Here is a 21,900-nt window from a genome sequence, read left to right on the forward strand (position 1 = left end):
AAAATGAGTCTGACTTGTTAAAATGGTATATCTATCCTCATCTGCGCTCAATTACTCACTAACTTGAGTGTGAACGTGTGAACTTCACCAAGTGTCGTCGAATAAAATTATTTGCCCTATGTTAGCCGCTTATGCTAAGGGGTTGTGGCGGGTTCTCCACTAAACGGTGGTTAGCATTCAGGATTTTTTTTCTTCGTTATTAATCGGCCAATGAATGGTTGATGAAATATCGGCCTAAAAAAATGATCCATAATGGTCAAGACATATATAATACTGACAGATTGCTGCAGCAAAGTGGAGACTGAGGAGTGTAATAATAACCGCAACATCCAGGAGCAAGTCACAAATGCAACATTAGCTACAAGCTCCTTTTCATTTTCCGCCGAGAGAACCGAGGCGATAACGTTGGACAACAGAGATCCGTCTGACTGCATCTCTCTCTTCTTTTTGCCACTCTTCTTCATTTTCATTTTTTCTCTCCTTCTCCCTCGCTCGCTCGCTTTCCCTGCGCCACCGCGGCCATGCTGTTGATTGACGGCCCGAGGGTTTTAATGGGCACTGGAGTGCAGGAGCTGAGGTCGGGGTAGTCATGGCAACTAGGAAAAGGGGGCCTTTTGCTGCTGCTGCTGCTGCTGCTGCTACTGCTGCTGCTGCTTCACCTGCGTAGTGTGCGAAGCCTTGCACACTTCTTGCAAATCAAATAGTGAACATCTTGACCCTTTAAGTCCTCTTTGGACATTGTTTTTCCTTGCACTCCCCCCCCCCCCAGTTCATTTCTATCCTTCTGTTATAGATCAGTCTCTCTGTGGTATGTTAGCTGTGTTTTTAGGCAGCCTTCCTCCCTCCAGATCTCAACTAACCGCCAGCAATTAGGCGTTTTATTAGGGCCAGGTCGAGGTTAGCGCCGTGTCGCGTCTCGGGGTATTTTCGTAAGAGAACATGAAACAAAGTGACTCATCCCGCCGAAGAAAATTCCTAAGAAAGAAAAAAAAAAAATCTGTTATTGCCTTTCTCGGATGTCACAACACGTCCAAGATAAACCCGTGGAAGTCATCCTAGGCCGAGATGTTCCTCAAGAACAATTGAGACAAACAGTATGATCTAATACAAATAGTCAGAAATGGCGACGCCCACTTTGGGGAGGTCCCCCAGTACTGTGAGAAGCTTCACGTATGGTAGCGGTTCTCACGACATCCAAGGAAAATATAGAGAACTTCAAAAGTTAAATACAACTAAACTGTACTTAATGTACCAAATTTGCCTTTATTGTTCTGTGGCTCAATATGCGTCATGTGTGTTTTCCAGAGCGCGGCCGCCGCCCCCAGCCCAGTGATGGGCAACATGCCGCCCAACGACGGCATGCCGGGAGGACCCATGCCCCCGGGATTTTTCCAAGTAAGCACCACAACCAAATTTCACTCCTAAGCTTTGCATCGGACATCTACATTCAGTCATGAGGCACTATCGCTTTCCCTCATTCCGAATGTGATTTTCACACCGACGGCAAAAACCTCCGCCCCTCCCCCTTGACCACCCTTAAAGCCAACCTTATTTATGCTCCTCCTCCTTTTTTTTTGCCTCTTTAGCTGTCCTAATCCCTATCCAGATGTGTGCCCTTCTCTGCCCCCTCCCCGTCCATATGTCACACGGCCCGGCTTGTTGCCTCCTCGTGCACTTTGTAGTCGCCCAACTCGCCATCGCGGCCTCTAAAGTGTGTCAGTGAAGGTGGGAAGAGAGGAGGAGACTGTTCTCCCTGGTTTGTGTTGCTTCACTAATTCCTCCTGTCATCACTGCTCTGTGTTCTCTGAAGGCTGTCGACAGGGTCTCACACGCACACGCCGTCCCACACGCGAGCCTTTTTACAGCACGCTTTTACTTTGACCCATATCCGACTAGTTTGGAAGTTTTATCGTCGCGTTAGTGGATGAGAAAGAAGGCGTCGCGGGGAGTTATGACTTAAACAAAACAGAGGTGATCGTTATATAACGGCATGGAGATGAGCATTCATATTTCATGGCTGTTTGTCTCACGGTGGTGTCCTTGAGCACAACTTTAATGGCTCTGTCAGTAATGAAGCATGACGCCGCGCGCACGCTGTCCTCTTTTATCATGTTATAATTGATATAGACTTGAGATGTACGCAAACGTTTGGGGTCACCCAGGCAATGTCGAATTTTCCGTGAAAATGTGAAATTGTATGTACGATTCAAAAGTTTGGAGGTGGCTTTGAAATGGCCTTTTTTTTTTTTTTTTTTACATTTTTTATTTATTTAATTTTATTTGATTTATTATTTTACTCCGTTAGAGACTCCTGGACTTGTAGTTCGGATTAAACATCTTCATTTATAAGGAGGGGGAAAAAAACTGCTTTTATTCCAAAATGTGATCCAAACTTTTGATGAATGCAAATTGGCCATTAAAAAAACAAGTGCTGAATGATAATTTTCAAATTCGAATGAAAATAAATCATCGCATATTGTACATTGTCTGGATCACCATCATTAATGTTGCCCATTTTTAACAAAAACATTATATAAAATAAATGAAAATGGATTTCAAAACCCGACGTGGACTAAATTAATACAATTGAATTCTGTCATAATTAAATAATTACGGTAATCCATCATTCCCGTATTAACTGCGACAACAAAGAGCCAAACGCACTTTGAGATAATTCCTGCCTATATGCGTACCGTGTGCAACGCAGCCATTTGCATGCATATCCATGTGCTCATGGATGTGAGACGCGTGCGTGCGCGCGCGCGGGCGGGAGTGTGCGTGTCGGGGTCGCTCGGAATGTTAATGATGTATGAGCGGCGTGCAGGCAGCAGGCAGGGAGAAAGCTATCTGGTGGTGTTGCGTGAGTGACACGCCGTTCCATAAATAGACCCCCCCCTGCGCATGACGGACAGACAGGCGGACAGACAGACAGACAGCATGGCAGAGGGGATGCAGGGAGTAACAAGAGGAATGGATGGATTTAGTTCAAGCATGACCACGTTCTCTGGTTTCAATCTCCAACCAGAACACGGCAGAGAAAACGGCAAGCATTTGTTGTTATTTCGAAATAAGCACGCATAGCATTGTAATTTTGCAATTTTATTTATATATTTATCTATTTATCTATTTATTTATTTATTTATTTATTTATTTATTTATTTATTTATTTATTTATTTATTTATTTATTTATTTATTCGTTTTATTTTATTTATTGCCCCAATTGTCACATTTCATTATATTTTGACTGGTTAGCATGGCAACAGCTTTTAAGTAATCAGTTTCTTCAACGATGTCCATATTTTAAGTTTTTCCGTTTCTATTTTGAGAGCTTTTAATGGGAAAATAATCATTTATTTACAGATAAATTCACCGCTCGGCCCAAGTTGAACTTTGGCGGCAGCTTTCACTCCTTGAACTGCATCATTTTTTTCTTTTCTTTTTTTCCTTCTCATGCTTACCACAAATGCTTCCGACTACCTACCGTGACACATGTTTTGTTTATACTAGGTGACGTGGTAGAAAGTAAGGTGTCACCACAGAGCCAAGTGGTCCGAAACCAAAGGAGCGATTTATTGTCACACGCTTGAAATAAACGCAGAAGAAATGCTTCCCGCCCCGTCTTGAAACTTCCCAATTACACAGACACACACTACTGCGCGGTAGTTTGAGTATGACATAGCTGAAACCCGAGCTGAAAGCGTACACGCTGCATTCCTGGCGAGCTGACATTCACTCCCCGATGAACTAATGGCCACTGCGGTTGCCAGCCTTTCTTTCGCACAACTCCCGGCTTTTGAAAGGGGACGATTTCGAAACTCTCACTACATCCATCTAAAGACTCGGATGTGAATCTACGGACTTCTTTTGTCGCACATGCCGTTCGGAGGTGACACGTGGCAACTCGCCGGCTCGTGAGCGCTTTTCTTATTTGACTTCCCCGCTGTGCCGGCGAGGTAATTAACACGGGCGACCCGAAGTTTGATTGCGAGAGAGCCAAGGGTGAGGGGCAGAGGTGCTACGAGCCCCCTGCTGCATGCAAACAGTCGATAGATGAGATGCGCAAACAGAAAATAAGACAAGGAGACGGCGCCAGGGTCCAAACGGGGGTACTTGTCAGGTGTATAAGCCCCCTCCCCTCGCAGGCAAAGTCCATCACTGCTGCATCACGGCCCTCTGGGGAGGACAGGCAGAGGGGAGATGGCGGGGAGGGGAGAGCGAATTAATGATAGCAGCAGGAGGAGGAGGAGGAAGAGAGCACACAAAGGCATCGGGAGACTCGTTGGCCAATGTTTTTCGTACGCATTATAATCCATTAATTGATCTGTACGAATTCTGTTGATTGTGTGTGCAGTTAAGTGGGTGACTCCTATCACCAGCGTAATTAAGCACAACACTGGCATGGAAACAGAAGTTCAGAACATTCATTTGATGAAAAATAAACATATTCGATCGATCATTTTGCCAACTGTGCCGTTATTATTGACACGGTGGCACCTTGAGATACAAATTGAACCCGTTCCTCGACCATGCTTGTAACTCAGATCACCTGCATTTGGAATCAGTGAAATAAAAGAAAACTCCGCCCCCCAAAAATTAAATTGAAACACATTTTTTAATGAGGAAAAATAATTTTGCATTTTATTAAATCTGAGTAATGACATCATCGAATACAAAAATGGAGTGTAAAAATAGTTTCGCAACTTCTCGAAAGCACTCAGCTGGTTTAATATTGGTCATTCTTTGCAGAGGATAAAGAATGAATGCCTCTGAGTGTTGTTCTATTCCCCGTATACATGTTCCGGATAACATCAGTGCAGACAAAGTGTTAATTCCGACATCGGGTTGATCCTCTGATCCGAAGTCAAACACCTCTTAGATCTGTCAGTACAAGTAAGCAGGCTCTTTGGAACCTCAATGTCGCATCTCCTCTTGCCCAAGAAAAGAAAAAAAAAAGATCCAAGAGTCGAGAACGATCGGGTTGTTTAGCGCACAGGTGCTTCCGGGACCGAGCCCAACAAGAGGATTAAGTTCGATGACACATTTAAGAACAAGCGGCGCAAGTATCAAAGGCAAGGAGACTCTTCAAAGCGGCTACATGGTGAGCACGTGGCGAATTAGAGAGACACCTGCTTTTTTCCCAAAAGGTAAAAGACGTATGTCGCCTCTGATCAGTTGCTCCGCTAAGTAGCCTACAAATTCAGCGAGCAAATCTATCCCAGCTGAAAGTAAAAATGAAAATCCCCGAAAATATTGTGAAGAGCGAAACAGCTCATGCAGGCCAAAAAGGTGTCACTCCCTTCAATGTGAAAACCCACCGAGGAACAGAACCATACTTGACTCTTATCAGTGCTGCTTGTCTTGCCACAAAAGTGACACCGAACGATTCTTCCTCAGGGATTCTGAAGAATGACGGCCACTTGAAACATTTTCTTCTTACCGTCCTTGATTTTGTTCACTCAAGGTAAACATCAGTCTTTGCCTCAGACGTCAGTGGACATTTCTTTTCTACTCTTGTCCTGTTCAGGGTCACGGGAAAGGCTCTCGGAGTCTATCCTGGCTGACTTATGGCCCCGCCTACTCCCGGTTCACTATTCACATATTACGTTTTTTTTTTCTGTGCATCCTATTCTGAGCTGTTCACACAATAAAAGACCTTTTCACAAGATACTACAAAACCCTGGCTAGTAGTGTTGCGTCATAATCGGTGCTAAGGAAGTATATTGAAAGGATACATCTCGATTTTCCTAAGATCTTTGTATGTTGTGAAGTTTAGCTTGGTTAGTTACAGACAGTCTTCGCCTCGTGTTTATCGTTGCTATGCTGAGTAGCTAACAAAAAGCTAACGCTAAAAACGGCGGTTTCATTATTGTTTGACAATTGCTGCGGTCGTGACAATTGTGGGTTGTGGGAAAGCGACGTACATGCAACTTTTGCCGTCGTTAAATCATCTACTGTAAGCAATTTATTTTTAAGAGTAGTGAGAGTTTGTGATTTAATTATTACTGTCTAGGAAAAAAAAACATTTGAGTAATTGAAGGGCTGAAATTGCACAGAGCAGTGGCGAAAATGCAGTATAACTAACGTGGCAGCAGCTGTCACACTTGTGCTAAACAGTAGCCGCCTCGCGATAATAAAATGTTGACAGTTACTTGGCAAAGAAGACAACAAAACCAGTCACATGCCACTTCACAAACTCTAAAGCCATTTTGTAGACATCTAATCATATGTCTGTTCTGGTAAAAAAATCCCATTACAGCCATTGAACATCATTGAGTTTATCATAGGAAGTCGGACTCGAACCCGGAACTTTTTCACTTCTCGCTCATCTGCCGCTCGGCCCGATTGACACGGATGACTCGCTACCATTCTATCATGTTTAATGTCTCTCATTCAGCCCTGATAGCATGTTGTCATCTTGTCACTGTGCTATATTTATTGTCAGCTAGCTGGAGAGCTCTCTGGAATGTTAGCAAGGAGTGACAATGTGCGTGTGTCAATGTGGGTGTGCTCGCTTGTGTGTGTGTGAGAGTGAGTGTGTGCGGGCTGTTCCTCCTGGCTTTGTTTGTTGTGTTCAGTGATGCAGGCTGCTTTGTATTCTCACAGTGTGTGCGCTTGTGTGTGTGTTTTAGCGTGTGTGTGTTCCTGCTGCTCGACCGCAGCGACACACTGCCCTCTAGTGGCGACTGAGTTAAAGCCACCAACAGGGGATGGCTGCTGCAGGTCTGAAATCAGTGTCGGGAAAGCGAGGGGGCTGCGTCGATGCTTTTGTGGTCCCGTGCCAAGCTGTTATCTCCTTAGCCGGCTAGAAAATGATTTTATTAATTGCTTCATTTAACGCTCCCTATGCCCCCCCCCCCCCCTCCCCCTTTCTCCACTCCTGGCCGCTCATACACAAACACACACATACACAATGTTGGCCCGCGTACACCTCTGTGACAGTTGAAGAGTTCTTTCTCTGCGGGGACCTGCAGAGGGAACAGCGCGGTCATAAAGGCCGTATGCCGGCCCCATTCACATGTAATGGCAGGAAGGCCCGCAGAGGCCCGGCCAGCCGAAGCACTGTGCTCCATTATGGCACATTATGGGGGGGGGGAAGAGTGTGCACGGGCTATTCTTCATGCTGTGGGGGCACGAATATGTTTACACAGTGGCTACTCACGCCACTTCCACTGCTATTTTCAGAGGCAAGAAGCAAGTTGTCTTAATATAAGTATCAGTAGCAGACCTGAGTTCAGCAAGCTTCAAACGATTGGTTTGTTTGGCAGATTTATAGGAGATAATACTCATATAAATATGCATTTGCGGTGTATTGCAATATCCGTGATCATCCGTGACTACGACATCAGTAGCTGTGTCCATTTAACCAACGTGTGGAATGATTACAGTTCCCGCTAACTAGCGGTGATAGGCTAAAATTAGCTAACTGTTTTGTAACTTAAGCCAGTTGTTCTTTTGTAGTAAGATGGTTAGCTTCCTTTACGAGGTGTCTAATGATTTTTTTACTTTATTAGACATGTTTTTTTAATATGCAAACCTCCAGTGGCAGACTCATCTCCCGACAGTATCAGAGACGTATCATTCCAATTTAATATGACACTAAAATACTGTATAATGAGAATTGTAAAACTTGTGCGTGTGTCTGTGTGTGATCATTATATTATCCCCACAAGGCATCCCACTGAACTTTGATTTTTTTTTGGGGGGGGGGGGTCTACAATAGCTCCTTCTCATATGATACAGTGAATTATTGAAGGGGAGTGTTGAAGCCAGGCATGAAGCAGGAAAATGTCAACGCCGGTTCATCCTAAGTGAGGGGAAACTAGTCCGTGTGACTATATAGAGAAGAAGCTACATCTGGGTCAGTGCAGCCCAGACCCTGCAGGGGTGTCTTGTTAGACACACACACACAATCTCGCATACACACACTGGCTGGATGGCTGGCTTGGCAACAACCACAATAACCTCTGAGGTCAGACGGAGCTCGTGCTGCATTAGCCCCAGCGTGAACCTGCTGAGAGACAGAGTGGGCCAGGACAGCAGGTGTTAACCACCCCAAAACACACACACACACACACACGTCACTACTGTGCCAACACATCCAGTCTGTGCCGCATGTCCAACTAAACCAACATTTTTCGAGCACGAGGATAGATTTCAGGCTGGCTGCGTGCTGTTTGTCTGCGTAATTTCATAACAGCGTGAAAGTCAACAGGCAGAGCCAGAGGAAGCACCTGCATTTATTCCTTTGGTGGCTTTTACTTGATTTGGGGATTCCTCTCACCCAGTTTTTTTTTTGTAGCTGCACCCTGCTCACTCACTTCCACCTTGTTTTAGATTTAATGAAATTGTAGTCGGGCAGTACGGCTCTAAATTATCCATAGGTGTGGGAATGCTTGTTAGTCTGTATTTGCTCTACGATTGGCAAGCAGCCAGTCAAGTGAGTTGGGAACAGCTCCAGCTCAAACTCGAGGGGACAAACTCTATCAAAATGGATGTCGTGATGTCGTAAAGTTTTGCATTATTTGTTAGGCTAAAAAAAAAAAAATTGTAAATCGGGTCATTGGTATTCTTCTGAAATTATTTATTGAATAAATAACAACAGTAGAAGGAATAATCTTTTATTAATTAAATCAATTTCACGTATCAAGAAAATGAGTTAATTTGATAACGGAAAACAATCATCTCTACCAAACTGAGGTTTGTGTTTTTCTTTCTGATTTGTATGCTCGGAAAATTACCGAGCGCATCCTTATGTGTATGTGTCTGAGAGTTTGAGTGTGTGTGTGTGTGTGTGTGTGTGTGTGTGTGTCTCAGGTTATTTTCCAAGTAATCCCATAATCCTTCTGTCTTTTAGCTGTGATGTTAGATACACACCTGTTAGAGCATCCCTGCATGGACGAAACATAACACCTTACCAGGAACACACACACCTGATAACGGAGTTCTTGACAAAGAGGGTGTGAACACTTTTGCTACCTCAGTTTTTTTTCCCCTCTTCACTTGTCAAAGAAAAGTATTTTAAAACATATTTTTAATGAAGTAATCACAATCCATCCAATCACAGTTATAATAGGGTGTGCACACTTTTGCAACCTCAGGTAAAAGTTGTACGTTTTTTTTTTTTTTTTAACGAGGTCAAATGTGTTCAAATGAGCTTGGTGCCGTTATTGATATCACAAAACTTGACATCTCAACAAGGTTGTGTCGCTTTTTTTAGAACCACTGTACAGCAAGAAATGTTTAACCCATGGAATCCTATGGAATTCTGTCTTGTTCTTTATTGACATGGCCATGTGTGTTCGTCTCCAGGGTCCCCCAGGATCTCAGCCTTCTCCTCATACGCAGCCTCCCCCACACAACCCCAGCAATCCCATGATGGGCCCTCACGGACAGGTAATACACACAAATGCACACACACTTCCTTATTCACACACACTCTCGCTGGCCCGGGACAAGCTGCATTCAGGACGGCGTGCCGGATGAATAATTTAGCTGCGGCGGGCCGGACTGGAAGGGGCGGTGAGGCATCTGGAGGGGTTTCTCCCCCACCCACCCCCCTCGGCCAGGCACTCGCCGTCCCGGAGTCCATCAGTAGAGCATTAATATTGCAGCATGGCCTGACAACGGCGCGTCCGCTTGCGTGTAAACGCACCACAAGTTGGTCAAGGAGAAGAGACGAGAGAAAATTCATTGTAACTCAAGATGGCGTTGCATAACTTTCCATATTCATAAAATTGACAGATTTTTTTTTTTTTTTAACATCTGACACTGAAGTACTTCTTATTATTCGATTAGACATTGTGAAGTACAGGCCACTTCTATTTACGTTGTGCATTAATGTGAGCATAATGCAAAAATTTGTCGACCTTGCATAGAACCTTGTGGAACATCTACAATATCTGTCCAACTACAACGCTCATTTAGTGACCAGCTGTCTTGCCAGATCTTGAACTGCAGCCTACAAAAATAAGCATGTAGCACAACAAGAAGCATGCTGTTAAATTATTTCTAAAGTCAGACTTCATGCAGCAGTTCAGGTGAACCATTGAATTGGCCTGTGAGTGAACGATGCATGTTATTCCATCTTATTTTCCGAGCTTACATGACAAGAAACACACAATTGTGTTACATAAGAAGCACCAAGCTGCACAAAATGTAAACCATCACTTATACTCACTCCTCCACGGTTTTTCCTCTTAAACTGTCCGCCTCCTCTTCTTCTTCTCTTACATTGTTCCTTACAAATTCATTGTGGCATGTTTTTTTTAACCTCCCTCTACTTATATTTGTCTTTCTTTGACTTTATCTAAATGCCTTACCATCCCTAAGTAACTCCTTGCTCGGGAATGTCATGTCGCTGCGAGCCGAACTCTGGCGGGTGCATTGTTCTGAATTCCAACAGCTCCCCCTGTTGGCCTACATTTGAATTGGCCACACATACTGGCTAGATTAACTTTATCCACATCTTTTTCTTGTAGCCATTTATGTCGCCGCGGTACCCAGGTGGTCCTAGACCCGCACTCCGCATGCCAAACCAACCACCAGGGAGCATCCCGGGATCACAACCTCTCCTGCCAAACAGCTTGGACCCCACCAGACCCCAAGGTATCAACTGATTGATTAAATGATTCCAATTGAAACATTATTTTAGCGTGGCTATTTTTTTAAAAAAAAGGCTGTTTCTTCATCTCTCTGCACAGGACATCCAAACATGGGCGGTCCAATGAGAATGAATCCTCCTCGAGGAATGGGAGCAATGGGGCCACAGGTACAAAATATTGAATTACTGGAGATCCTTGGTAACATTCTAGCAGGCTTAAAAAGGTGTCACGCTTGTAAACAACACTTGAAACTTCTCTTGACTGTGCCGTTTATGTTTGCAATTTGCATAGCGAGAGGCAAACTCACTCACTTGGTTCCAGTGCCAACTTGACAACTTTTTAATGCGAGCTTGGTTCCTCGCTGGAATCTGCCCACTCTACACCCCCCCCCCCCCTGCCCACTCACACCTTGGGAGGAATATCACATGCTTGCCAACACATTCACCAAAAGTTGTGCCAACGTGGCACACTTTGCTTTTTACACTCTTGGCTGTTGCTTTTTTGTCTTGTGTCCTTTTGAATGACAATGACCGGACAGCTGCTTGATTGTGCGGCAGCCTCGCAACATACACATACATAAAGACACACACAGATGAGGACACACACACATACAGAGGCACCCGGTGACCACCTCCCGCCCGCACTGGGGGCCCCATTTACTACGATGCCACCCTTGGCACGGAGCGCACCGGCAGCTGGTGCGGCATCTGCTCGACAAGTGTAATCGTCTGCTGAACAAAACTCCGCCTCGGAGTGGAGCCTCACCCGCTGCACACAGATATATGCAAAGCCTGAACAAGATCGTGCACACAAAAAAAAAAACATAATTCTGAATCTATTCAAATAAAAAAAGGAACGAAAACAAGAATCAGATCGATTGATTCAGTGTATCAAAGTGTTTTTATTAAGACAAATATAATACCGTATAATATATCATAATAATTACCTAGGTATTTTTTTTTATTGACTACACGCTAAAAAAATAATAATTAAAAATAATAATAAAGTATGTCTGTGTAAATTCTTAGTCATCCAGCTCATAATAATCTGCAAAAACCAATTTCAGGTAATCGGAGTCTTGCTCCTTGTGTTTTCTTTTTGAAAATATTATTTGATGACATTTGTAACTATGCCAGGAAAGGAAGAGCATTGAACTAAAGAAGCGCTGGCTGCTGAACTTCTCTGACTGCTTTGTATGTCTGTTTTTTGCAGAATTACGGTGGAGGAATGAGGCCTCCTCCCAACTCCATGGGGCCAGGCATGCCTGGCATGAACATGTAAGTAGCCTGTCAAGAATGCACAAACGGCTTTGTTTTGTATATTTGTATTGGGCCATTGTCTCATTGCGTCCATTATGTTTGATAATAATGAGTCTATGTTTTTGCCTTCAGGGGTCCTGGCGGAAGAGGCCCATGGCCGAACCCCAACAATAACTCGGTGAGTGACACTCACCCCTCACGTTTTTATTTGCGCTGACATCTGAGCTCGTTTGACATGGCAACATGTCATCTCTCCACAGATAGCTTATTCATCTTCATCTCCGGGCAACTACGTGGTGAGCGTCCCGCTGACGTCTTCTCATGTTTGTGTGTGCGTGTGTGAGACCATGAAGTGATCTGTCACTTCTGCTGAGATGTGTAAGCCGAGGCGTGCTGACACTGCGCTCACTTGACTCTCCTATTTTCTTGGTTTGCTCTTCAGGGTCCCCCGGGGGGAGGAGGACCACCAGGAACCCCCATCATGCCAAGTCCAGGAGGTGACATATAGACTATTTAAAAAAATAATTCAATAATTGAAAAATCGGTTTGCTGGGCTGAACAAATGCTTGGGTGCTATGCTTATGCCACGTAAGCAGCTAGCTAGCTAGCAACAAGCTTTGGCTAGCTATTAGGTGCGGAGAAACATGTTACAGATTTGGAAAACATCACCTCTATTTCATTTGTATGAATTAAATATATAAATGTGAATTACATTTTAAAAAAATCCTTCTGTGTTTTCCGTATAGATTCAACAAACTCGAGCGAAAACATTTACACGATGATGAACCCCATCGGCCCTGGTGGGAACAGACCTAATGTGAGTAGTAAGAAAAACAAGAAACTTTTTTTTTTTTCCACTGACAATAATAATACTTTTTGTTCTTTCCAGTTCCCAATGGGACCGGGGCCAGACGGGCCCATGGGTGGCATGGGGGCCATGGAACAGCACCATATGAACGGCTCTCTAGGTGAGCGTTGATTTTTGACTGCAAGTCAGATTGCGCCCTCTAGGGGCGGTCTGAGGAAGTGCTCCCTCCTTTTTAGCTGTACCGTAATTTTCGGACTATAAGTCGCACCGGAGTATAAGTCGCACCAGCCATAAAATGCCCAAAAAAGTGAAAAAAAACATACATATGTATATAAGTCGCTCCTGAGTATAAGTCACCCCCCCACCCAAACTATGGAAAAAAACGCGACTTATAGTCCGAAAATTACGGTAATTAAAACGAGATTTGATGAGTTGATGCGGATAGGCGCTCTTGTGTGTCTAATACTCGCAGCTTCATTCTAGTCTGTTAGGCTGTTAGGAACAATTAGCAGACCACTCCTAAGCTTTCATTTTTGTTGTCTGCTCACAGGCTCTGGTGACATGGACGGGTTGCCAAAGGTGAGGCGAAATACAGTCTTTGTTGCATGTGTGGACACAAGACTTCCATTTTTATTTTTTTTAAATCATCAATTGCTGCCAACAAACAATTCACGACTAGTCAACGTCACAAAAATCTATTATTCTGCCTTGTGTGTGTCAATTAAGAAGCATGCGCTTCTACTTACTGACTTGTTTTGTGCCGTTGTGTGGTAGAATTCTCCCAACAACATGGCAGGCATGAACAATCCCCCCGGCACTCCGCGGGATGACGGCGAGATGGCAGGCAACTTTTTAAACCCATTCCAAAGTGAAAGTGTGAGTAGCGCCACATCTTCGACTACATCCACCCAAGGCCACGCCAGAAGCATTTAAGTCTGGACAAAGCCCCAAATAACTAAACAAACAAACAAATAAATTAAATCCACTTTTTATGAATCATCTAATAAAAATAAATGTTGTTATCTGCATGCAAGCAATCCCTTAAATGTCAGGAACAGTCACGGTGGATGTACAGGATTAAGATTGTGATGAATACTTTTCTTTGTGCTTTTGTCTTAACAACACGGCATTAAAACCAAACACGTGCATGTAAACACAACAAGTGTGCATGCAAACTGTCATCATACAAGACGACTGATGATGATGATGATGATGATGGTGCATCACAATCTCTCGCTGCCACCTTACATTCTCTAACATTCTTCTGTGGGCTGGCTGCTCTACTCCTCTTCCTCCTCCCCCTCCGTCCCCCTACTGTATGGACGACACTTTGCTTGCTGCTGGTTTACTCACATGATAATAGTCCATGACTTGCTGCTATAAAAAGGGGGCTGCATATAGTCCAGTGTTGCTTGACTTAAGTTGAATAAGAGTATGGGCTTATCTTTTCTCTCCCTTCCCTCTCTCTCTCTCTCTCTCCTTTTCTCTCTTTTTACAGTATTCACCCAACATGACGATGAGTGTGTGATTCGTTTTTTTTTTATTTTACTTTTTCATCTCCCTCTTACCCTCTCCCCCCTCACCCACGGTGCGTCTTGCATTGCCCTCTTCCCCTTTTCCTCCCTCGTCCGTGTGGATCGGCCGGCGCGCAGCCCCTCGGGATGCCCATGGACAGCAGGACCCCCCTCAAGGGCCCCCATCCCAACGTCTGTAAAATGGGCGTAAGAACATGAGACTTTCTTCCTCGCCTGCTGCGACCACTCTCCCCCCTGATCGCTCCTCGTCATGAGCCTTGGAGCACCCCCACCCCCCAAAAAAAAAAAAAAATCGCCCCCAGCCCATTCAACCAGTCATGAAGCTCAGCAATGGCACAGCCCCCCCAAAAATCTTTTGTGAAATCTTGACATGTTCTGCTGCATTCAAGACCCATTGGGAAATATGCCAGTCAGCACTCAGATGGTTTCGATTGAAAAATTACACAAAAATACTAGGCCAGTATTTGTTTTATTTTTGTTGTTTTTGAAAAATAAATACTATCTATATACATGTACATACATCATGTGTACATACCGGTACAAAGATACTTGATGTACCGTGGCTATAAAAAGCCCACTAGAACATCGCAACATTATTTGGGGTTCATCAGGCGCCCTTTAAATGGTAGCAGGTGTGTACTGACTCTCATTTAATGTGGTTTTCAATTTGACTGCTTCGTTCTGAACACAGCCACATCCTAGTCACGAGGGTGTGCACACTTATGCAACCTATCATCTCAGTTCTTTAACTTGACTATTCTGTTTTGAAAGGTTAAAATAAATCAATAACACCCGATGGACATGATTCAATAAATTGATTTTTTTTCTTTCAGGCTCATGTTTTTAAAAATCACAAACACCATTTGGACAAGGGTGTGTAGACTTTTTATATGCACGGTACATCGTGATGTCCGCCAAGTCCGTAAGTAGCAACTCTGAACTAAAGCAGCTTAATCCAGTATGAGGTCATATAAATTTCAGGTTTGTAGAATACAGCATATCTTCAAATCAGCCATTCCTCCACTAACAGATTTGTGTAAATATTTAACCTGCATTGTTCTTTTTATTCATTGATGCATACAATTGTGCCTGTAAATCCCTAAAATGTATTTTCCATGCCCTCAAATCCTTTTTTTTTTTTATGTCGTTTAATCTCGCCTATTTTTTAATTCAATTTTGCCCATTGATATGAAGGAGTGTTAGCGCCACTCTGTAAAAAAAAAAGAAAAAAGTGAGGATTTAACAAAAATTTAATTATTTTAAGAGATGAAATAAAGTTGGAATAACATGAGAGATAAGTTCAAACGTATGACTGAAATTTTAATTTTACAAGGCCTTAATATGTTCCCAGAATCTATGTAACATGATTCCTCTTGTACATTTGGCCCAATTTTTAAGGGATAAAAAAAAAAAATGATATTATAACGTATGTGCTGGGTGGATATCCAAGATTTAGCTCCCAGAGGAAGCCAGTGGGGGGAGACACTCGCCGGTCAACATAATGACACCCAACCTTCCCTTTCTTCCCTCGAGTGTCATCCCCCTTATTATTTTTTTGTTCCCGTTTTTGTAAATACTGTACAATGCATTTTGATATCATGGACATGTTTTGATATGTCAGTCACTACCGATGAGTACAGCTGAGAGTAAATTATTAATGAAACTGTCCATGTTTTCTTTCATAGAGGAGAAAGGACGCCCGTTGACTATTTGGCTCATATGTGACTAAATTTCCAAAACAAAACGTTCTAGGACACAGCAATGACTAGAAGTTCTAATTCAAACCTGACCTCATGTTGCAATTTTTAATATGAAGGATTTTTCATTTTGAGCCGGTTCAAACAGGAGTTTGTTTTGAAATGAACATGAGGTGATAAAAAAAGAAGAAAAAAAACGGTGTTCTTTGCTATGGAGTCCTGTATAGACACTCTCTCAGTCCTCTGTGTATATGGATCATCTCTGTACTTCTATTGTGATGTATAATACTGTACCATTAGGAGTAAGATCTGCTGGTCATGTTGAGTGTGGGAGGGGGCGGGGGTATCATGGGAAAGGGGGGGGGGGACATAATGGATTCTCCTGCAGTGTTCAATATGAAGCAGTCTGTCTCCTGGTTTGCTTTGTATTTCATGCTAGGATAGTTGGGAATCTTGTCTTAGGGCCGTAGATGTCTTGTGTAGGTAATAAAGATGTTCTTTGTATGTTTCTTTATATTGTAAAGTTTCTTTAGACTGAAAGGAGGAGGGAAAAAAACAAGATCATTTGCTTATCAGAAAGAAGAAACAATGTATCAATAATAAATGTCATTTGATTTTTTTTCCCCCCTCATTGTTTGAATCTCTTCTGCAAAACGCACATAGTTATATTTAATTTTACATAGTTGCCTCATCAGGTGAATTTAAAAAATACATACATCATTTTGGGACACAAGTATACCCATTCTCAGCATTACGTAAAGGGATTTTGTTGCGCAGACTGTCAATTCTACCTAAGAAGTAATAATAAGGATGTTAGCTTTTATTTTGAAAGTCTCCGCCGTCATTACTGTCATGACTAGCGGTAGTGAAAGTTTCACCGGAAGTGGGGGTGATTTGTTACAACACAAGAAGGCTGGCTGACTTTCATTGTCGATTGAATGAAGCGTTGTGCTGCCACCACAATTCCAAGTGTTCAAAGGTAAGCTATACATCTAAACACATGCGTTCATTTTGACCGGACGCTATTAAGTAGCATAAAACGTCACTAGCGTTAGCCAGTTAGCTTCCAAGCATAATCACATCAAGGCCAGCTGACACGAGACCAGCTATCCTTGAAGAAAGCGTGGGAGAACTTTCTAGAAACTTCCAGAAACGTAATGAAGGCTTGGAAATAGTGATGTCTTGTTCACGTTTTATTAAGTTAAGAGTTCATTGTGGCCGCTTAAGGGTACGTTGAGAGGAGAAACTAAGCGGTTCGATATGTTTGAAATCCTCACGAACGGAACCTAGATTTGTGACTTCATCAAACGCATTGTTGATATCGGGGATTAAATTTGCTTTAACGTTTTGCAGCCCACTTTAGCAACTCAATTTTATGACTGGGAAATATAATGGACATCGTCGATAGCCAGGGCAGCGTGGCGGCTCCAGCCAAGAAGACCTGTCGGGCGTCGTTGCTCGACAGTGGGGAAGACTTTGAGGTCTTGAAAGACGGTGACATTGACGACGACCCACCTCCCCTGGAAGACGCCGGCGAGGGTCAGGGTCGCAAGGAACCCGAAAACGAGAAGGCAGACCCCGAAGAAGCCTCGCAGGAATGGCTGGATGTGCTAGGTTAGTGTTTTGCTTCGTACCTACTCGCAAACACCGTAAAAAAACAAGTGTTAAACAACACAGTGGTCCCCCGGTTTCGGTTTTCGCGAGTTTTGTTTGTTACCGGAAATTGTTCCGGTGCAAAACACTGCACTGCCACATAAAAGAACCGTACAGTGGCAACAGAATATTTGCACTAATCGACATCCCAGTCGGAAGGACAACAGGGACACCATTGCTCGCATGTACAGATTGTGAAATTATCATAACAAACCACGAAGCTTATAAATAGTATTAGCTAGGAGACTAGCCTACAAAAATTTTGTAGACAAAAATGCTACACGGGCCAATAGTTTCGCTTTTCGCTGCATTTGTTGCATTCAAGGACCACCAACAAAACAGGACATCAAAAATGTAAACAAAGCTCCTTGAATTAAATCTAACATCGTGTACTACAAAGTAATACTTTGACGGCTTTGATTTGTGCAGAAAAACAAGGGCTGGTGTATTTTGCAGCAGCTGTACTTCCTTCCCGTGGCATTTGAAGAGAAATTTGCAGAGACATTTTTACTGTTTGAGAGATAATTTTGTGGTATGTAATTGTAATATGTAGCATGTTTTGTCCAAAGGTAATGAACAACTGAAGAAAAAGGTCCTGGTGGCAGGCAAGGGCCAGGACAGTCGTCCGACGAAAGGACAGAATGTGACTATTTGTCTAAAAACATTTCTCAAGGATGAAACACTGGTGGAAGAACATGACGATCTGTTGTTCACTTTGGGGGACGGCGATGTCATCCAGGTACTTTATAGCAGATTCTTTATTTGAACGTACTGTTTGTCCAAGCTTGGCTTTAAACACCTCGAGTTGTTTTGATAGCAGGAACATGTTGTTCCGACATTGACTACGCTACAGAGAAAGCTCCCAAGTGTTTTTTTTTCTTTTTTGGGGGGGGGGTGTTTTTTGTGACCATTTATGGGGATTTTTTAATGGGCCAAATGTTCTAGCTGCATCTTTCATTCTGACTAAAATGTTAAAAGGGAGTCTCCTTCCATTGAAATGAAGAAATTGCAAGTCCTTGCAATTTGACACCAAAAGAGATCACTTTTTCATTTTGACCTCAAAATGGTTTTTGTACATTGTTGCGATTTTTGCAATTGTTGCAGTCGCTTGCTTTACCTCTTTCAGGCCCTGGATCTTGCAGTGCTGCTCATGGAAATGGGCGAGAAGGCGCTTATCCAAACTGCTGCTACGTATGCGTACGGAAGTTGTGGAAGGTAATTGCATCTCTCCCCCCCCCCAATCAAATATACAACCTGTTTTTTTTTTCTGAATGTTAAATGCAATTTTTGTTTTTGCAGTCGGGAACCGCCCGTGCCGCCCAATGCTGAGCTGACCCTGGAAGTGGAGCTGAAGAAAGTCTGCGACGCACCAGACGTGGAGCTGCTGCCCCCTGAAGAGAAGATCGCGCTCGCCGATGGAAAGAGAGAAAAGGGCAACTTCCATTATCAACGCGGAGACTTTGCTTTTGCCATCAACTCATACAGCATCGCCCAGCAAATCACGGAATCCAGCTCCAAAGGTAACGCGGCAAGTCCACCTCTTCCCCCACGGAAAACAAAATCATCACCATCTGTCTTTCTTTGATCTCGACAGTGGACATAAGTCCGAGAGAGGAAAATGACTTGATACGCGTGCAAGTAAAGTGTCTGAACAACATGGCGGCAGCGCAGCTTAAGCTGGACCACTACGACGCTGCCTTCAAATCGTGCGTCGCCGCCCTCAGCCACCAGCCGAATAACATCAAAGCACTCTTCCGCATGGGCAAGGTGCACATTTCACATACTTTCACGTAGCGTCTAATGTCATCATTTGAACTGACAGCCTGGTGTTGTATTCATTCTCACTGCAGGTGCTGGCCTTGCAAGGTGAATACGGAAAAGCCATTCAAACTTTGAGAAAGGCACTGAAGCTGGAACCCAGCAACAAGGTCAAATGCACCTTAATGCTTTCTTTCGCAAAAGTGTCGCCGGACATCGGACAGTGAAAACAAAAAAATCAAAATAAGACTTGACGCCCACCTTTTTGTATTGAGTTACTGTAAAGGGCCACTAGATGGTGCCACAAGTCAAACTATCACATCCCACAGGCCCAGCCGCCTGCTCGTCATTTGAGAGGATTTGCTTTTCGAGTGGCTTTAAATAGGTTGCGCCTTGCACGCCGGTGCCATCTCGTGCCTTCTGTTCTTCCGCTCCCCACAGATGGACATACAAGGTTCTGTGACTGTGGGATTCGGAGCCCCCACACACAAGCACACAGTCCTACATCAATCTGTCAAACACAACTTGTTTTTTTTCAGCTTTTCTTTCACCGTGTAAATGAAAATATGTTATTTACAGCTGTGAGATCATTTATTTGTTTGCGTGTGTTTATTGGATCGTCTTTTGCATGCTGCTATTTGGAGAATGCATTTTAGAGGCGGTGCTTTGTGTACTAAATTGGGAATGCACTTGCAAAAGGCAAAGGTTGATAAACACATTTTGCATTAAAATAAGTTAGCCTTAGCTTCAAATAAGACTCCTGACTCCATAAATGAATTTGGCACTATTGATGAAGGTAACATTTATTTAATTGATTACTAATAACAAAAAGAAAATATTGTCAGTTTGGCACCGGTTGTTTTGTCAACTGCATGTGATGAATGATGATTATTTTTTTAATGAGTGGACTATGAGAATGATCAAGCTTCTGTCATCCATCTGTGCATCACAGCGAAACACATTCCCTTTCGCATTCATCATTCCCTAACCGCCCGAGTATAAATGTCAGGCTGTTGTCCTCTTGACACATTTCCATTACCGATGTTGGCTCATTTGTGACCATTTTGCCCCTGTAGACGATCCATGCGGAGCTGTCCAAACTGGTGAAGAAACAGTCGGAGCAGAGAGGAGCCGAGCAGGCCATGTATAAAAAGATGCTGGGCAACCCCGGCAGCAGCAGCCCACACAAACACTGGACCAAGTTCTCATGGGTGAGTCCTTCTCACAGGAGCTCAGTCCCTTCACTGTCTCCGCAATTGTGGTTTTTCTAACCTGTGTGATGGGGAAACCTGTTGCTTCAATTTACTTCCATTGTGTCAGGGTAAACATTAAAATGCTCTCCACCCCCTTCTTTTGTCAATCCTTCCACCCCTTTTCCTCTCCAGGGTCTCAGCTGGAAGTGGTTATTTGGCGCCACAGCAGTCGCCATCGGTGGCGTGGCCCTATCGGTGGTCTTGGCTGCCAGAAATTGAAGACCCCCCCGCCTTTTTTTGACTCGTGAACGGACCAAGAAAGAAGCACATCTGGTACTGAGGACATGTCAATACAGTCAATCGGATGTTTGCCGAGTTAGAGAATTGCCGTCTGTTCATGGGAAGTTAGATGTACGCAGAACTGTATTTGTATGTTCCCAATTCTTATAGCAGCTGTTAATCTGTAATTGTCTCTTTCTACCAAAAGTCCGCTTACTACTCAAAGCAAAGACGGCCTGCTTGAAGTACAGTTATAAAAAGCTCAAAACCATTGACAGTACTCCATAAATGTTCACAATACATAGAATTAAGTGAATTTGCATATATTTGCTGAATGCTTACCGCTGGTTTTTTTTTGGTTTTTTTTATGCTAAGGCCAAAGCCGAGTCTGATACAAATATAATTGTGACAAATACCCATGTTGAGATGAGGGGAGGAGCTTCATTTAGTCATTTGGATGGGAAATTAGTGTTTGTTTTTCCTTGTGTCTAATGAGGTGGTTCACTAATGCACTATTTAATGTCTGTCTGTCCACCACTTCAATATGGCCCAAGTCTTTTCAGTTTGTACTTCAGAGAGAATGTGTGCGTTGAAAATGGAACAAGGTATGGTGCGCTTAGCTCAAACATCCAAAGTTAAACCCTTCAGAACACTGCAAGGTGATCTGGAATGCGGTTAAACAGTCCTACCTCGCTTTTGTCGTCATTAACACAAGTAACGATCCCAAATGGAAGTTGGAAGTATGCTTTCTCCGCATATAGTAATTAACAATTCCAATCGATGACGCTTATTGCTGTGACGATCAGGGTGGAGTGCAGCTACGCCAAATTTGGACACTGCAGAAAGTCGATTTATTGTGGACATTTTTTTGTCACCTATGCCTCAGGTTTTGAAGACCAAATGTTGACGAGTCCATCATGAGTGGAGCGTGTGACGTAATTTGTTTCCTTCCTAAGTGTTAAGTTCCTCTACTGTCACTGCTTGTAGTAAATGCACACATCCTGCATAATTCAACAAATGCCAACAACAGTGACCATTCTCGTGTGTTTGTGAATTTTATAAACATCAGAATAAAGTTTCTTTTTCCCTGTCATCACATCTGTCTGCTGGTTTATT

The 21,900-nt window shown here is 43.4% G+C and overlaps 2 protein-coding genes across 3 annotated transcripts in view; both read left to right on the forward strand.

Moving 5' to 3' along the window:
• ssbp4 (single stranded DNA binding protein 4) overlaps window positions 1-16,520 on the forward strand; it is a 53,249-nt gene extending 36,729 nt beyond the window's left edge. Inside the window, exons 5-17 of one of the 2 annotated variants that reach the window (XM_061297197.1) lie at window positions 1,306-1,395; window positions 9,311-9,394; window positions 10,480-10,606; window positions 10,702-10,769; window positions 11,815-11,879; window positions 11,994-12,039; window positions 12,122-12,157; window positions 12,304-12,358; window positions 12,608-12,678; window positions 12,751-12,829; window positions 13,220-13,248; window positions 13,444-13,545; window positions 14,168-16,520. In XM_061297197.1, coding sequence (XP_061153181.1) covers window positions 1,306-1,395; window positions 9,311-9,394; window positions 10,480-10,606; window positions 10,702-10,769; window positions 11,815-11,879; window positions 11,994-12,039; window positions 12,122-12,157; window positions 12,304-12,358; window positions 12,608-12,678; window positions 12,751-12,829; window positions 13,220-13,248; window positions 13,444-13,545; window positions 14,168-14,197 — 882 coding nt within the window. In that variant the 3' untranslated portion in view covers window positions 14,198-16,520. The remainder of the gene's footprint in view (window positions 1-1,305; window positions 1,396-9,310; window positions 9,395-10,479; window positions 10,607-10,701; window positions 10,770-11,814; window positions 11,880-11,993; window positions 12,040-12,121; window positions 12,158-12,303; window positions 12,359-12,607; window positions 12,679-12,750; window positions 12,830-13,219; window positions 13,249-13,443; window positions 13,546-14,167) is intronic. The other variant, XM_061297196.1, reaches the window with a different exon arrangement.
• A 204-nt stretch (window positions 16,521-16,724) lies between these two features.
• fkbp8 (FKBP prolyl isomerase 8) lies at window positions 16,725-21,877 on the forward strand. Its single transcript, XM_061297198.1, has 9 exons — window positions 16,725-16,880; window positions 17,255-17,515; window positions 18,124-18,293; window positions 18,681-18,769; window positions 18,854-19,074; window positions 19,149-19,321; window positions 19,405-19,482; window positions 20,389-20,523; window positions 20,698-21,877. The coding sequence occupies exons 2-9, from the start codon at window positions 17,293-17,295 to the stop codon at window positions 20,782-20,784; spliced, it is 1,176 nt and encodes a 391-aa protein (XP_061153182.1). The 5' UTR covers window positions 16,725-16,880; window positions 17,255-17,292; the 3' UTR covers window positions 20,785-21,877.
• Window positions 21,878-21,900: the final 23 nt, after the last annotated feature.

Source organism: Syngnathus typhle, linkage group LG14 (assembly GCF_033458585.1).
Source record: "Syngnathus typhle isolate RoL2023-S1 ecotype Sweden linkage group LG14, RoL_Styp_1.0, whole genome shotgun sequence".
NCBI classification, from domain to species: Eukaryota; Metazoa; Chordata; class Actinopteri; order Syngnathiformes; family Syngnathidae; genus Syngnathus; species Syngnathus typhle.

Bases quoted from the DNA above. Each gene is read 5' to 3' on its own strand.
- fkbp8 (XM_061297198.1), top strand. From the start codon at position 17,293: ATGGACATCGTCGATAGCCAGGGCAGCGTGGCGGCTCCAGCCAAGAAG. The intron at 18,294-18,680 runs GTACTTTATAGC...TACCTCTTTCAG, and splicing joins GGGACGGCGATGTCATCCAG to GCCCTGGATCTTGCAGTGCT. The intron at 20,524-20,697 runs GTGAGTCCTTCT...TTTCCTCTCCAG, and splicing joins ACTGGACCAAGTTCTCATGG to GGTCTCAGCTGGAAGTGGTT.